The sequence below is a fragment of the Zalophus californianus genome, chromosome 9, assembly GCF_009762305.2.
Source record: "Zalophus californianus isolate mZalCal1 chromosome 9, mZalCal1.pri.v2, whole genome shotgun sequence".
NCBI lineage: Eukaryota > Metazoa > Chordata > Mammalia > Carnivora > Otariidae > Zalophus > Zalophus californianus.
In genome coordinates, this window is record NC_045603.1 from 100,260,784 (window position 1) to 100,275,097 (window position 14,314).

At 38.2% G+C, this 14,314-nt stretch overlaps 2 protein-coding genes across 5 annotated transcripts in view; one reads left to right on the forward strand and one right to left on the reverse strand.

The window, feature by feature from the left end:
- NDUFA9 (NADH:ubiquinone oxidoreductase subunit A9) overlaps window positions 1-5,033 on the reverse strand; it is a 41,441-nt gene extending 36,408 nt beyond the window's left edge. Inside the window, exon 1 of the mRNA XM_027594953.1 lies at window positions 4,918-5,033. Coding sequence (XP_027450754.1) covers window positions 4,918-4,966 — 49 coding nt within the window. The 5' untranslated portion in view covers window positions 4,967-5,033. The remainder of the gene's footprint in view (window positions 1-4,917) is intronic.
- A 2,670-nt stretch (window positions 5,034-7,703) lies between these two features.
- Window positions 7,704-14,314, forward strand: part of AKAP3 (A-kinase anchoring protein 3) — a 36,835-nt gene continuing 30,224 nt past the window's right edge. For 3 of the 4 annotated variants that reach the window (XR_003520074.2, XM_027595103.2, XM_027595106.2), the window contains exons 1-3: window positions 7,704-7,845; window positions 10,650-10,757; window positions 13,292-13,387. Coding sequence is in view for 3 of the 4 variants with exons in the window: in XM_027595103.2 (XP_027450904.1) it covers window positions 13,292-13,387 (96 nt within the window). In the remaining variant the exon portion in view is untranslated. Of the gene's footprint in view, window positions 7,846-10,480; window positions 10,565-10,649; window positions 10,758-13,291; window positions 13,388-14,314 lie in introns of all 4 variants that reach the window. The other variant, XM_027595104.2, reaches the window with a different exon arrangement.

Below are 14,314 nucleotides of genomic sequence, written 5' to 3' on the forward strand. Positions count from 1 at the left end.
TGTGGTTTTCATTTGCATTTCCCTGATGACAAGTGATGTTGAGCACCTTCTCATGTAACTGTTGGCCTTTCACATATCCTCTTTGCCCATTTTTTAACTGGGTTATTTGTGGGGATTTTGCTGTTGCACAATAAACTAGTTTGAGTAAGGTTGTAAAGAGGAACAACAGAAAGAATAGATTTCCGTGTGAAACACGTAACACATTTAACAATGTAGACGTGGGAATGAATAAGCCCAGTGCAGGGAACAGAAGATTTACTTGGAACAGACTCTGAAACTGATAATGAATGAAAAAATAAAGTTGACGATACATGCTGGAGGCAGAGGACTATTAGCAGAGAACATTTTTTTTAAAAACAAGAGTACAGTTCAGACAATATAAAGCTACGGAAAATCATCAAAAGTAATGACAAAAGGAGTGTTTGAGAAAAAATTTTCTGACCTTTAGAAAGGTTAATTTGTCAAACCTCTCACTATTTACATCTCCACACTATATGCGCAAAGAGACCATGTGGCCTTAGCCTGGACATCTGCAAGGTGGGGAAACACGACTTCCCATTGCAGACCCTTCTCATTTGAGCCATTCTAACAGAGGGTTCCACCACATGGGAGATCAATGACTGTTTCCCAGCAGCTTTGATCCCTCTGTTCCTCTGGAATGACAAAGAACAAATTTAACCCCTCTCCCGCATTTAAGTTCAGCAATTATATCTCTACTAAGTCTTCTCCAGGTTACACATCCCTAGTTCCATCAACTATTCTTCATTTGGCAGAGGTGTAAAACTCCTTTGGAATCACACTCCCAATTTTCAAGTCCCTTGAAATATTATGGCAAAGTTTTAGAGCAAATTACTTAACTTTCAGAGAATAAGTAAAAACCAACTAAGACATTTAAAGGGCTGATAAACTTTTGCTACAATCAACAAACCGTTTACCATCAGCACTGGTGCTTTGTAAACTTGGGGAAAACTGAGAGAAACTAATAGGAATTGCTTTAGATCTGTATTTGAAAAAAAAAAAAGGAAGGAAGGAAGGATGGTAAGTAACTAAGTAAGTCTGTGTCTCTTCTCTGCACATGATTCTCCTGCGGCATTCTACCCAGAAACCACGGTTTTTCCCTAGTCAGAAGCATGAAATTAGAGAAAAAGCCTAGCTTACTAAACAATGACTGAAACCACAAAGATTAAAAACAAACACTGCAGATCGGACACATAACAACAAACTGTTATCACAATAACAGCTAAACTTACAAAACTGTTAGCAGATGCCAGGCATTGTTCTAAGTGCTCAGTAGGTATTATCTTATTTAATACTATTCTTACTGTAACTTTACAGATGTGGAAGCTCATGCTCAGAGAGTTTAAGTGACTTGCCTGAAAAGCGAGCAAAGGAAACTGAAAAGCAGCCCAGTAAGGTAAGGGGAAAACAAAAGGAAATGATACCCACAAGGTAAATGAAGGAAGGGACTGACAGAGGTAATAGTTAACTCTATCAAAGGCTGCTGAAAAGTGAAGTAGGATGGGGACAGAGGACCACAGACCCAGAAGATGTTGGTTTTGAGTGGCCTTAACAAGAGCAATTTTATTGCTGTGGGAATGACAGCCTGACTTCAGCAGGCATGAGAGAATGTGAGGCAAGGAAGTGGGAAAAGGAGTATCAGTGGTTCTTCTGAGGAGAGATGATGTAAAAGGGGGTAAAAGGACCAGATGACACAAGGACAAGGAAGGATTTTTTTTTAATATTAGCTATTATAACATATTTATACACTGATGGAAATGACCCAGTAGAGGGCAAAAATGAATGATTCAGGAGAGGGAATGCACAGGTAATTGAAGATGGGATGGAATGCAAAACAAAGGAACTGGCTTTAGATCAAAGCAGGAGGAGCTCATCCACTATCACAGGAGGGAAAGCTGAGAATTATCACAGCTCAGCTATTGGATTTTTATGGTGGGAAAAAGATCGTTCTCATCTGATTCCTCCGATTTCTAGGTAAAGGTGAGAATGAGACAGAAGCACATGTTAAAAGTTTTAGGAGACCGACAATGTTAAATAATCATGGAAAACGGAAAGCAAATTTCTTTGAAAAACATAATACTGAAAATCTACTTGATATCTGTATTCATGAATTTAAAATAAGGTCAGTCAGTTTTGAGTTTTCTGTAGCTCAGTTCTCTACTGCAGGAAATGTGTGGAAAGCTTGGTTTAATTAGTGGTTTGTTTTTTTTTTAATGCCACAGGCAGATGGGCTAGGGAGTTAAGAATGTACGGGGTAATGATTAGAACGATCAGTAAGGAAGGAAATGAGGACACTGGATGAAGGACAGTAAATAAAACAGGAAGAATGACCGGAGTCAAGGAATTAATATCTCAAATGATTGTTAGGAGATTTACAGTAAATGTATATAAAGCATTTAGCACATTATCTAGAGCATGTTAAGCACTCCATGAGTAACAGATACTTTCATTTGTTATCACTTCAGAAGCTCTTGGGTGATGTTACATTAACCTCATGAGATTATTTATTTTCCCCCAACAATTATAGGCCAAGCACCATTCTAGAAACTGTGACTAGCACAATAAAAAAGACAAGCTCTGGCCTCAGGGAGCTTACATTTTAGAGGGTTGACTTGAAAATTAATATGTGGGTAGGTACCTGTCACAGTGCCTTGCACTAGGTAGATACTCAATAAATATAAGTTGTTACCTTCTTTGGTTCCAACCTCTCTATTTTCTTCCATATGTTATGAAGACCATTAGGAGAGTAATATTCTTTACTCATTACATTCCTCTGCTCAAATACCTCTATTGGCTTCTTACTGTAATATATAAACCAATCTTCTCCAAACATATTTGCTTGCACATTGCATTAGTTTTAAACATTTATAAATCACATATACATTCTGTGTAGGACCAATGCGTCATATACACTAAAAAACATATTAAAGCACTTAGAATAGTGTCTGGTATATAGTGTGAACTACATAAGTATTAGCTATTGTTGTTATTACTGAAAATGTTTTTTCAGTTCTAATACTGTATTTTTGTATCCCACTGAATTCCTCTTGCAAAACCCACTTTCAAGACCACTGAACTAAACTGCTTGACTTTCAAAGTCCTCCATTATTTGATCCCATCTAACATAGTCAACTTTCTTTCCTACTAGTCCTTATCTACAGGTAGTCATTTCACTCCCTCCTAAGTACTTTGTGATTCCACTCTCACTACCTTGTCCTTGCCCATGCCAGGAAAAGGCCTAGTTTCTCTGACTTTCCAAATCAAAACCACACACACACACACACACACACACACACACAAATCAGTGGAAGCACTGCAATTTTCCACTGGTCTTCCAATCTTCCCTCACTACTTCAAATGATACTAACCTTTCCCTTTTCTGATTTCCTACGGTACTTAATAGTCTCTCCATATCTCACCATATATAATTGTTTTACACGGTTCTGTTCTATAGTTTTTTGATTACGTTACACACTAGACTTGCCTCTCTAGAGCTTATGCAAAAGCTTACTTTACCAGAGACAATAAAGCATAGAGGTTAAGAGCACAAGCTATGGCTTCAACTAAAAATAAGTTAAAGTGAAAATATTTATGAAACTATTTAGGACTGTGGTTAGCAAATAGCCAATACACAATAAATGGTAGTTATTATCATTCATGATCTACATTATGTCACACCAACGTAATACTTTCACAAGAACCAACAAACGTCTTTGCAAAGAAGTCATGGCTACAAAACCATCCACAGAAACGATGTGAACCAATCACCTTCCCAGTGGTATGTAGGAGCTCTACCCAAGACGGTAAATAGAAAAGTGTCCTCCAAATATTCCTGACTTGCTCCTCAACCTAAACATCAGAACGACGTGTGGAGCTTTTTTTTAAAAGCCAAGGTGCAAGGAGCCAATCTCAAAAATTCTGATTCAATAGCTCTGCAATCAGTCCCCATTTCTATTTTTTTTCCTAAAGCACTAAAAATGATTCTGACATGCAGCTAACTGTGAGAGCAAATGATATTTGATAATGACTTGAATCCACTATGGAAAAATACAACTTTTGGAGGTTGACTGAGGCAAATTTGTGAAACGGTGATGGGGGAAGAATGATAATAAAGTGTAACTGTATTCCCAATTTCCTGGCTTTTCTTGACTCGTTTTGTCAGTGTAAGGGTAAATGTATATTTTCAAACTGAGGAACACGACAGCAGATCCAATCAGAATAGGAGGAAAAATGAACAACGCTTAGACAAACCTTAAGATAATCCTTTACTCTTCACTTTCCTTTCCACCAAGCTCCTCACTGTTCTCTCTCCAGTATCTCTCGCTCCCCCAGCCCCCAGTGCCTTGACCTAACACACTCTACATATGCAGGGATGCTTTTGACTTAGAAAGTGCTTTTATAAATATTACTTTATTTAATCGTTTCAGAAACTCCCTGACGTTGTGGTATTATCATCCCCACTGTAACATGAAGAATCTGAAACTGAGATAGACTAAGGGCTTGCACAAGTTGCGAAACTTTTCTCACTATTCTTTTTTTTCCATCCTTTTCAGATTCCTCCCCACAAACCCCCGAACGTCCCGCCGCCAGCCACATACACTAATTTTTCCTAACCTCGAACCCTTACAAGCCTATGAGAACTGATTCTTTCGATCCTTTACATGTTCCCCACTTTCTCCTTTTCCCTTCCCGTTGCTCACATTCGCTCAGCACAGACTCCTTCCCAAGTGTACAATTTAATGTGAGCCAAGGAGGGGAAAAGGAAAGCAGAAACTACAGGCAGTCCCGGACCTAGAAAGACCAAGGTGCTCGGGGAGTCGGCGTGACCGCTGCAGGACGGCGCCACTCTCAACACTTCGGAATCCCGATCGGGGGGCCGCTGTTCCCGGTGACACTTACGTGACATTGGCAGGGCCCGGACAACCCGGGGGTGAACGGCAGCCGCCATCTTCTCCCACAATACCCCACGGCCGGCGCTCCGATCCACTACGGCAACTGAGCGGGGCCAAAGTGATCGCCCACGCCTGTCTGCGCAGGCGCTAACCGGGAAGAGACGGGGTGGGTCAGAGATTGGGGTAGAGTGTGGAGAGAAGAGACCAAGGGAAAGAGAGCGGGGCGCAAGGGAGGAAACGTGAAGGAGAGGACAAAGAGAGGAAATAGAGAAGAATCTTGGGGTTAGAATCTCAGATCTGGAGTGGACTATAATCTTACTGCCAAGGAACGTGAAGAGTCAACTAGTGACTGACTGAAGGACGTGCAAAATGGTAGAACCCGAGCTGCAGAGAGCCCAACTTCCCTGACTCTCAGTTCAGTTTATTATTCCCTGAAAATGTCAGCAGCTCTGGTGAGACTAGGGGAAATGGAGGCGTGGCCCCGGCACTCGGGAAGTTCTCAAAGGAGAAAACCAGGGTCCAGAGGAGAGGTTGGACAAGAAAGGAGTGAGGCGGGACGTAGAGAAATAAGGAAGAGAAATAGAAATGAGGATGTGCACCTCGAACTCGTCAAGCACATTCTCTCCTCGGAGCCATAGCTCTTGCTGTACCCTTTACCTGGCATGCTCGCTCAAATGTCTACACCAGCTCAAGTTTCTGCTCAAAGAAAACTTCTCTGACACCCAAGGTGGTCATCATTCCATTGTCTATGTTGTTTTTGCTTAATATGAAAGCACTTACCACCACCTGACATATGACTCCAGGGATTCTTAACGTGGGGTGTGATTCATGAGTGGGCTCAAGGAAATCTGTGAATCTCCTGAAATGTTAAGTAAAATTTAGTGGGTTATGTATGCCACTGCACATGTTTCTAGAAAGAAACTCAAGGTGATTCTAGAACAATAGTTTATGATTTTTATTTTCTTAACTGTGGACCTCTTTGAGAATCTGCACTGTTCTAGAGAGAGGTTTCTAGAGCGTGAGGAGATTGCAGAAAGATTAAACACTTGGATTTTTAAATAGTTTATTCTGGTCGCTCACTATTTCTGAGTGGGAGACAGCAACCAGCAACCTGTCCTGAGACATCTGCCTTGGGCTTATCAGAAAACAAACTAGTTTGGGGGAATCTTTCTAGATTTGGTAATTCTTTCAGTGCTTTGTTTTTTCAGGAAGAAAGTAGTGTGAGTTGCTTGGATGGACAAAAGTCCCCTAATGAGTAGAGGTTGCCTGTTATTGGGCCTGTAAGATTGGTTGTTTCCCACTCCATCCCCACCCCCACTATTTCTTGAAGTGTCCTGTACCAAATTGAATGGAAGAGAAAAGAAACTCCAGAAGAAAAAGAAAATTTCTTGAAGAAATTTTATCAGAGAGGTTTAATAATGCTACACAGTCATATTTCTTGGCCTCATCCGGTGTTCACCCAGCACTTAAAATTCTCTAATAGTTGCTTCTGAGGTCAATATGAATATAAAATACTTAATTGGTTCTGATAAACTGACAGACCCCATTATCATCAGCAGCCTCCTAACACCTGTGTAACATGGCAAGTCTGCTATTTTACACTTGAAGTCAAACACTGACTCATTTTCTCAATACTAATTTCAAGATTGCATATTGTTGAAAGAGCACTGACTTAAAACTCAGAATACTAGATCCCAGTCCTAGCTCTACCCGTTAATAGTTGTAATCTGGGCAGGTTTCTACACCTATCAAATAGGAAAAGTAATACCTGCCCTGTTACCTCAAAAGATTATTGCGAGGATAAGATGACATAATGGGTGTGAAGGTGCTTTGTCAACTGCAAAGTACTATACGCATGTATGTGAAGTTCTATTTAAATACCACCGAAGTATCAGAGTTCTAGGCTGTTAGAGCTGGAAGGGAATTTAAGAGATGAGTAAGCCCAATGTCTTTATTGTAAAGATGAAGAAACTGAGACAATATAAAAGATCATCAATAGATAGATAACCTTGTTGAAGAAAGCCTGTAACAAACCAGTCAGTCACTTTTGAATCTGTTAACAATTTTAATCTTTATCTTGTGGCCTTGGTCAAGATTCTTTTTATTTCTTGGAAACTATGTACTAGTCCTATACTTAATCATTAATTAAGAGTACATAGGGTAATATTTCCAAAGAGGATGTACTAAGAATAAAGTCCTCCTCAAGGATAGAAATTGTCAACCAAATGCCTCTAAGTCTGATTTATCCCAGCACATTTCCTCAGATTGAGGCACTGCAGAGAATGGATTAGTGCGACTGTATCCGACCATTGAAGATAAATTATAACCCAGAGTTGGTCAGTTTGGGCAAAATATCTGCAAATTTACTTATTTGTTTGTTTGTTTATTTATTTTTTACAAAAGGTAAGATGCTTATAATTCAGAGTCAAGGCTGGGTCCACATAATGAAGTGATACCATGGGGCTTTGCATAAAAAAATTTAGTAGATGCTCAATTTTTATTTCTTCCTCTCTGTACCCATCTGAATTTGTTCATACATAATAAATACTCTGTTGCTTTAAAGTGCAACCCATTGGCAAAATTTTCCCTTCCCATATTCCCTTCCTAAATTAGATACTTAAAGGAGAAAATTAATTAGGGGAAAGCAAGCCCAGTCCTTCCAAACTAAGCGTCAGAGACATGGAGTATATCTTAACCTAACCCCCTTGTCCTTTGACAACTCAGTTTCTGATAGCCTAACTACTGTTGCTATAGAGACAGTGATATCACCAGTTACAATTCTGATGTCGCTCTTCAGTCCCAACAAGGGGGAGGTACATGGAAGTCTGGGGGAGGAAACAAGATCTTGAGCTGAGCAAGAACATCCCAGCATCTTCATTGACTTTTAAAGTGTAGTCTGGAGTCTTCTGTGGTTCACTATTCCAGCGCTACAGAGGTAGGAAATTCCACTGGACTGATAAAACAGCCCATTTTCTGAGCCTCTGTAGTTAAAAAGGAGAACTCAGTGACAAGTGATGGTTAACTTTTAATGTTCAATCAACTTCCCTCTTTGCACAGTCAATTTTAATTTTACATCAGAGTTTTCTGGAAATAAATGAGCCTCTCCCTCAGTAGCATTACAGCTAAACCTATCATCTTTGCTGCTGAAATTTTAATTTTGTTGCAGATTTAACCAGAACTCCTCAGCCATCCTTTTGGGATCATGAGGGTGTGTTACTCCTTACTTCCCAATTTGACTGGAAGCTTAACTAACTGCTGACTTCTCTTCATTGTGTAGCTATTCCAAAAGTTGTTGTTGTTGTTTTTCTCCTAGTGCTCTAATAGCAAAATCAGACTGGTATAGCTGAGTCCTGATTCCCATTTACTTTCATCCTCTTTACTGTTATTTCTGAAGCCTTGGCTAGACAGTAGAGAATTGGAAAAGACATGAGGCACCAGAGGAAGAAGCTAAGGGAAAGTGAAAACGGAGGAGATCCACAGAGAAGCTTAACAGTGAATGGTATCACCAAGGGAAAAGACACACACACACTTCTAATCCTTATTTAAACAAAATCAATTGTAACTGATGTCAGCAAAAAACAAATTTATTGAGTGTGCACAATGTGCCAGGCACTTAGGAGAAGGGAATGAGAGAGAAAAAGAGAATGGATATAATTGAATATATTCTTCCTTTTTAAAACTAGTAATAAAACTTGGTTGAAATAAACTTTAAAACCTGATCAGATATGTATCAACCCTGCAAAAGCTTCATTTATGTTGCCTGTAATTTGGGCTTTTCTGTGACTTTAAGAACCTTGAGTAAACAGGAGCCTCTTGCTTGTGATGGATATAGGAGAAAAATGTCTTGAGATAGAGCTATGGTCTGAAGTACAGGAACCATAACCCATAACCAAATCCCTGTGTTATGCCCTCTCTGTCTGGCATTCATGATTTGCACTCCTCCTCAATTATTACTGAGGTAGTAACCACATTGGCATTTTTAAGGGGTATCCTTCTGTGGGCCACAGGATCCCTCTATTGGCTATAGAAAAATTTCATAGCTTCTGGGATGTTAACCTGCAGAGCTCTAATATTTAAAGGAATATATCCAGTGTTTTTAACGTTCCCTTTCTGGGCCTCAGTTTCTTAATCTGTAAAATGAGGGTGTTAGAATAAATGGTTTCTAGGATCCATTTATCTATGCATTGTATAGAGTTAGCTTTCTTTCCTCATCAAATTTAATAGGTAATACAAATCATCTTTTTTCTCTTTTATTTTCTACCCTAACTCCAGGATATTATTCACCAACTTTGAACTTAAGCTATTTATGAATCTGTTCATTGGCTCTATTAAACTCTAGATTTTCCTTCCCTCTTTTTCATTTCATTATGGGAAATGTATACAGATTTAGAAGTCTGGAATATCATTATCATCAAAAGATATTTAAGTACTTCATATAAATACAATTAGCCAGGACAATTTAGGGAGTTTAAAGTCTAAAAAAAGCTTCATGGATGCAGATAACAATGCAGAAGACATAGAAAATAGGATAAAAACATTAGTACATGTAAGCAGAAGTGTTTGCTGGATATATATGACTAAAAGGTTGTTGATTTATTTGTATTATTGGGCTAGGAAGTTCTGTTAATAAATCATGGGATAAATATTTATACCTTGGATATGTCTCTAGGGTGAACTTATCCCCAAAAGGAATCAAGCTTCAAGAGAGCCTGAATGTGTGGCTTACCACCATAGCAAATTTGAGCAAACCATTTTTTTTTTTTTGTTCTTAGATACTCCTATTTAAGAAAGAACGAAAAGATTATACTATCTGGAATTTGAAATAGGCAGTGTTCCTATATTCATTCTTTCAGCAGGTAATTATTAAGCACCAACTTAAGACACTAGTTACTGTGAGGGATACAGAGATGAGTAAGAAAATGCATCTGTCCTCAGAAAGCCAGCTAATAAAAGAGATGAAATATATGTGAGCAATTAAAGGGCTAGATGGGATGTAAAGGTTGAAGCAAAATATGATGGAAACTTTGATAGAGGAGCAATCACATTCAGTTGGGTACTTAGAAAATATTTCATAGATGTGGTAAGCTTGTCCTGAGCTATCAAGCAAGGGTGGGATTTAGAGAGACATCACAGCGGGGAGGGGAAGGTGCATGGATATTCCAGTATGAGAGTACAATGCCCTAATGTCTTCTATTTAAATGTCTTAGAAGAGGAAGTACAAGGAAGATCTTTGATCTGGAAGCTAGATCTAACATTAACTATAAATAACCTTTACAACATGAAGATGTCTATTTCTCTCAAGTCCTCAAAAGAATATTTACAAAGTGCTTTGAGATCTATGAATTCAGGACACTTATTCTTCATTCTAGCTACTTACTTTTTGACCTCCTAATCAAGAAGTTGAGACTAAAATTAAAACTTTTAGTTTTGTCATTGTTAAATAAGCCTTTATGATTATTACTAATTTGAAAGTGGAGAGTAACAATAATCATTTCAGAAAGTGTTGGCCAGAAGATGGAACCTTTTAACCTTTTTTTTTTTTTTTTTTTTTGGTCATCTGGGAACATCAGACTACACCCAGATTAAGATCTGGACTATAAATTTGAATGTCATTTTGTACTCATGGCTTGTGTACTACATGTGAAAAATAATGAGTAAGTCAAAATCATTATTTGGTAATGAGAGCAATAGGGTTCATATGTAAAATTAGTCATTTTTATTTGTGTCTTTCCATTGCAGATCCCTTATATTTCATGGCAGGAGGGTTTGGTAAATTTAGGGATAGTGAAGACAACAACAAATTAATCACGAGCTTTCCTCATATCTCAGAACCTGTCCTCAGTAAAAGTAAGTGATCACATAATTTCCTTACTTTTGTACTTAATTTTCATTCTTGCTTTTAAATTACAATATATAGCTTAAATAAGCCAGGAGCCCCTACTGATTTTGTCATTTTCTATTAGAAGTAATTCATTAAGATAAAATATCAACTGGAGATTGAAAGGTAAGCTTCTGGCTCTCACTTGGTCTATCAACAGTTCAGAGCAACCTGTTTCCAAGTCTTCTCATTCTCTGTCCAAGTAATAGTAACATCCATTCCTTTATTCATGGCAATATGCTTACTCAAGCATAAGAATATTAGCATATAATAGTTGCTGAGAGACAATACAAGGCTTAACTTCATAGACATTAAGAACTCCCTTGTTATGGTTGTAAAAAAAAAATAAGATACTGAAGAATGTTAGGAAATCTTAGAAAATGTTTAAAGAAAAGAATAAATAAAAATAAATCTGGAGCCGGCCAGTTTTTCTCAGAATCTCCAGGGATTCTCATTCTTATGTTGATGTACCTTAAAATCACCCAGGATGCTTTTAAGAAATTCAGTGCCTAAGTTTCCCCACCCCAAAAACCAATGAAATAAATTCTTTGGGAGGTAGTATCTCAGATTCAGTATCTTTAAACAGTTCTCTGGGTGATTCTAACATCTAATCAGGGAGGAAAACCCACTATGTACCCAAGGAAACTATTGTATTACAGTGTCAGGAAGAGTAAGAGAAACAGTGTTCCTAATCTGAGTTAGTGATTAGGATGTGAAAACAGGTACAAATCCTTGTGGGAGAGAAGGACAAGTAGCTCTTAAAAGGTCTTCTATATTTTTAAATAATTACTTGTAATAGTCTATATAAGAAAAATAATAAATCCATTTATAAGTAAGCTTAAATCGTGCATAATCTGTATTTGATTTGTGTTGGTTTTATTTTGAGGGAGGATGTCAACCCCCACCACTGCCCAAAGTCTTTAAAACAAACATTTCCAATTAACCAGATATTCAACCCTTAATAATGCTTATTTCAAGCAATTTTTTATAAAATTATATTTCACTGTAAAAAAATTAGGATAAGCTTTTGGACTTTATTGTAACAGTTTAAAACAACTTATAACAATTTTATTTTTTAAAGATTTTATTTATTTGAGAGAGAGAGAGGGAGAGCACGCTTGCGTGCGCACAGGAACCGGGGTAGGGGCAGAGGGAGAAGCAGACTCCCCACTTAGCAGGAGCTCGATCCCAGGACCTCAGGATCATGACCTGAGCTGAAGGCAGAAGCTTACCCACTTAACTGACTGAGCCACCCAGGTGGCCCTCTAACAATTTTAAATAAATGTTTTATTTTATTCTAACCAAATATGAATATATATATATACATACTTCTTAAAGATATTTACATTAGAGAGGAAAAATTGACCATCTTATTCCACCTTGTTGAGAAGTACAGATGTAAGCAAAATTTATAATGAAAAAAGTGAACTTCAGTGTGGAAGCCTGGTAATGGAAGTCTGGCATGGAAAAAAGAGGTCAAAGAGAAGCCTCTCATACTTGTAGATTGTCAGTGGACAAATATGATAATTAGCCATGTTTTCAAAGACTATCAAATAAGATGCGATGCTAAGGAAAGTGGACAAGACTAAGGCCAAAGGAATAGGGGCTGTTATGCTAAATTTTGAGGTTAACAAAAAGCAAGTATAAGCAATTCATTCATGAAAAGTGATGACAAATGAAAGAAGAAAGTGGTAGCAGTTAGAGGGAGGCTTGGGATGGGAGAAGACAGCTAAAATGATTATCAGTTTTCTGGTTTGGAAAACTAGCTAGATGGCAGTGCCATTACTGAGATTAGGGAGTAGAGCAAAGTATTGGGAGGGTTATGGAACAATCAACATCAGCAAGGGCATCCACGCCAAGGTCCATTGGATGGTGTACGTGGCATCTCTTTTCTCTTGGCATCCAGAAGTTTGGCTCAACCATGGAGACTAAGAATTTCCCCACCTTTGGCTATTTGGAGGAAGGGATTGGTCTTAAGGAGGAGTTACTAGACTTACTACTGCTAATATAAGTTAAGTTAGTGCTCTGGAAATTAATGAAAATGAAGCATATATTACTTTAAAAATAAGTTGGTGGGGCAAAAAATAATAAGTTAGTGGGACAAGAAGAGGCAGAGAAAATGGAAATTCATTCTATTTTGATCACATTGAGTTTTGAGTGTTTAGTGAAAGTCCAGGATGTGGAAAGGCTGTCAAGCAAGGACACATAGAGCAGGACCTGGTTACATAGGTTCATTCATGAACAAATCTGTATTAAGCACCTCTAGCATATAGCAGGCACTGGCCTCAGTACTAGAGATATATGTATTTAAGAAATCTTCATGCAATTGAGAACTGAGAATGAAGAGATCTAGAGTCCCGTGGGTTGAAGTAGCTCTTGGGACAGGTCTCTATTGAAAGCATTGCTCCTATTTTCCACACCTCAGCCATTTGTTTTATTTCTCATTAATTTCATGTAACTTGTCCTTTGATGACCCTTTCATTTTTTTTTTTTCTACTTCCAGATGTCGGATAGGGTTGACTGGTTACAAAGCCAAAATGGAGTATGCAAAGTTGATGTCTTTTCACCTGGAGACAGCCAACCCCAGGACTGGAAAATGGTAAGGGTTGACCTCTTTATAAATACTAATTTAGGAATAAGGTGGAATACCATTAAGAATAGACTTACGAACTCCACCACCACTCCTCACCTCTCTTACTCACTACTCTTACTTACTCACTACTTACTTGAATTTCTTGGGGAAAAACATGAACTCCTCTAGAACAAAAAATTCTTATCCATATTGTTTTTTGGGGAAAATCCCATATATGGTAATTTCATAGAAGAAACATAGTATAATTAATGCAAAACCTATATATTACAGCTGTAAAATTTTCTTTTATTTTCAAACAGAAAAGGATTGGATTTCAAACAAATGTCTACAAAGTTCATAGAAACTATTTTCTGAAATGTAGGATGCCTCAAAATTCTCAGAACTATAAGCTCTCATCTAAGTAACATTATCATTCTGCCGTCATCATTCAACAAACATTTATTAAGTACTTAGTATCAGGCACTGTAAGTCAGGGTCCAGTCAGAAGATGGAAACCATAGCAAATAATGTGATATTAAAAAGTTTAGTGAAAGATAGTTAACAAGTTAACTACTAAAAGCTGTAAAAGAGGACTCTGAGAATTCCAAAAGTAGCAAGTGTAGAGAGCAGCCACTACCCCTAGGCTGCCAGAGACTGGACAGGAAAAGACTAAGACCTCACAGAAGCTTCCTCTCCTTCAGCCAAGGTGGCTTCAGATCTCTTTGGAGAGAGTGTGGCTGCCACAGGAGCACTAGGCTGCTGGGGCCAAAGACACTTCCCAGAGGGTTCAAGTGGGCCAGAAGTGCAGCGTCTTTCCAGTTGCAGTGTCACAGAACAAGGCAAAGAAGGGTAGACTTGGAGTTGAGGGACAGTCATGGATCACTGGCATAGACTCTGTGCTGATTCCTAGGGTCAGAGATATAAAAACAGATTAGACAGAATTCTTTTTCTTTA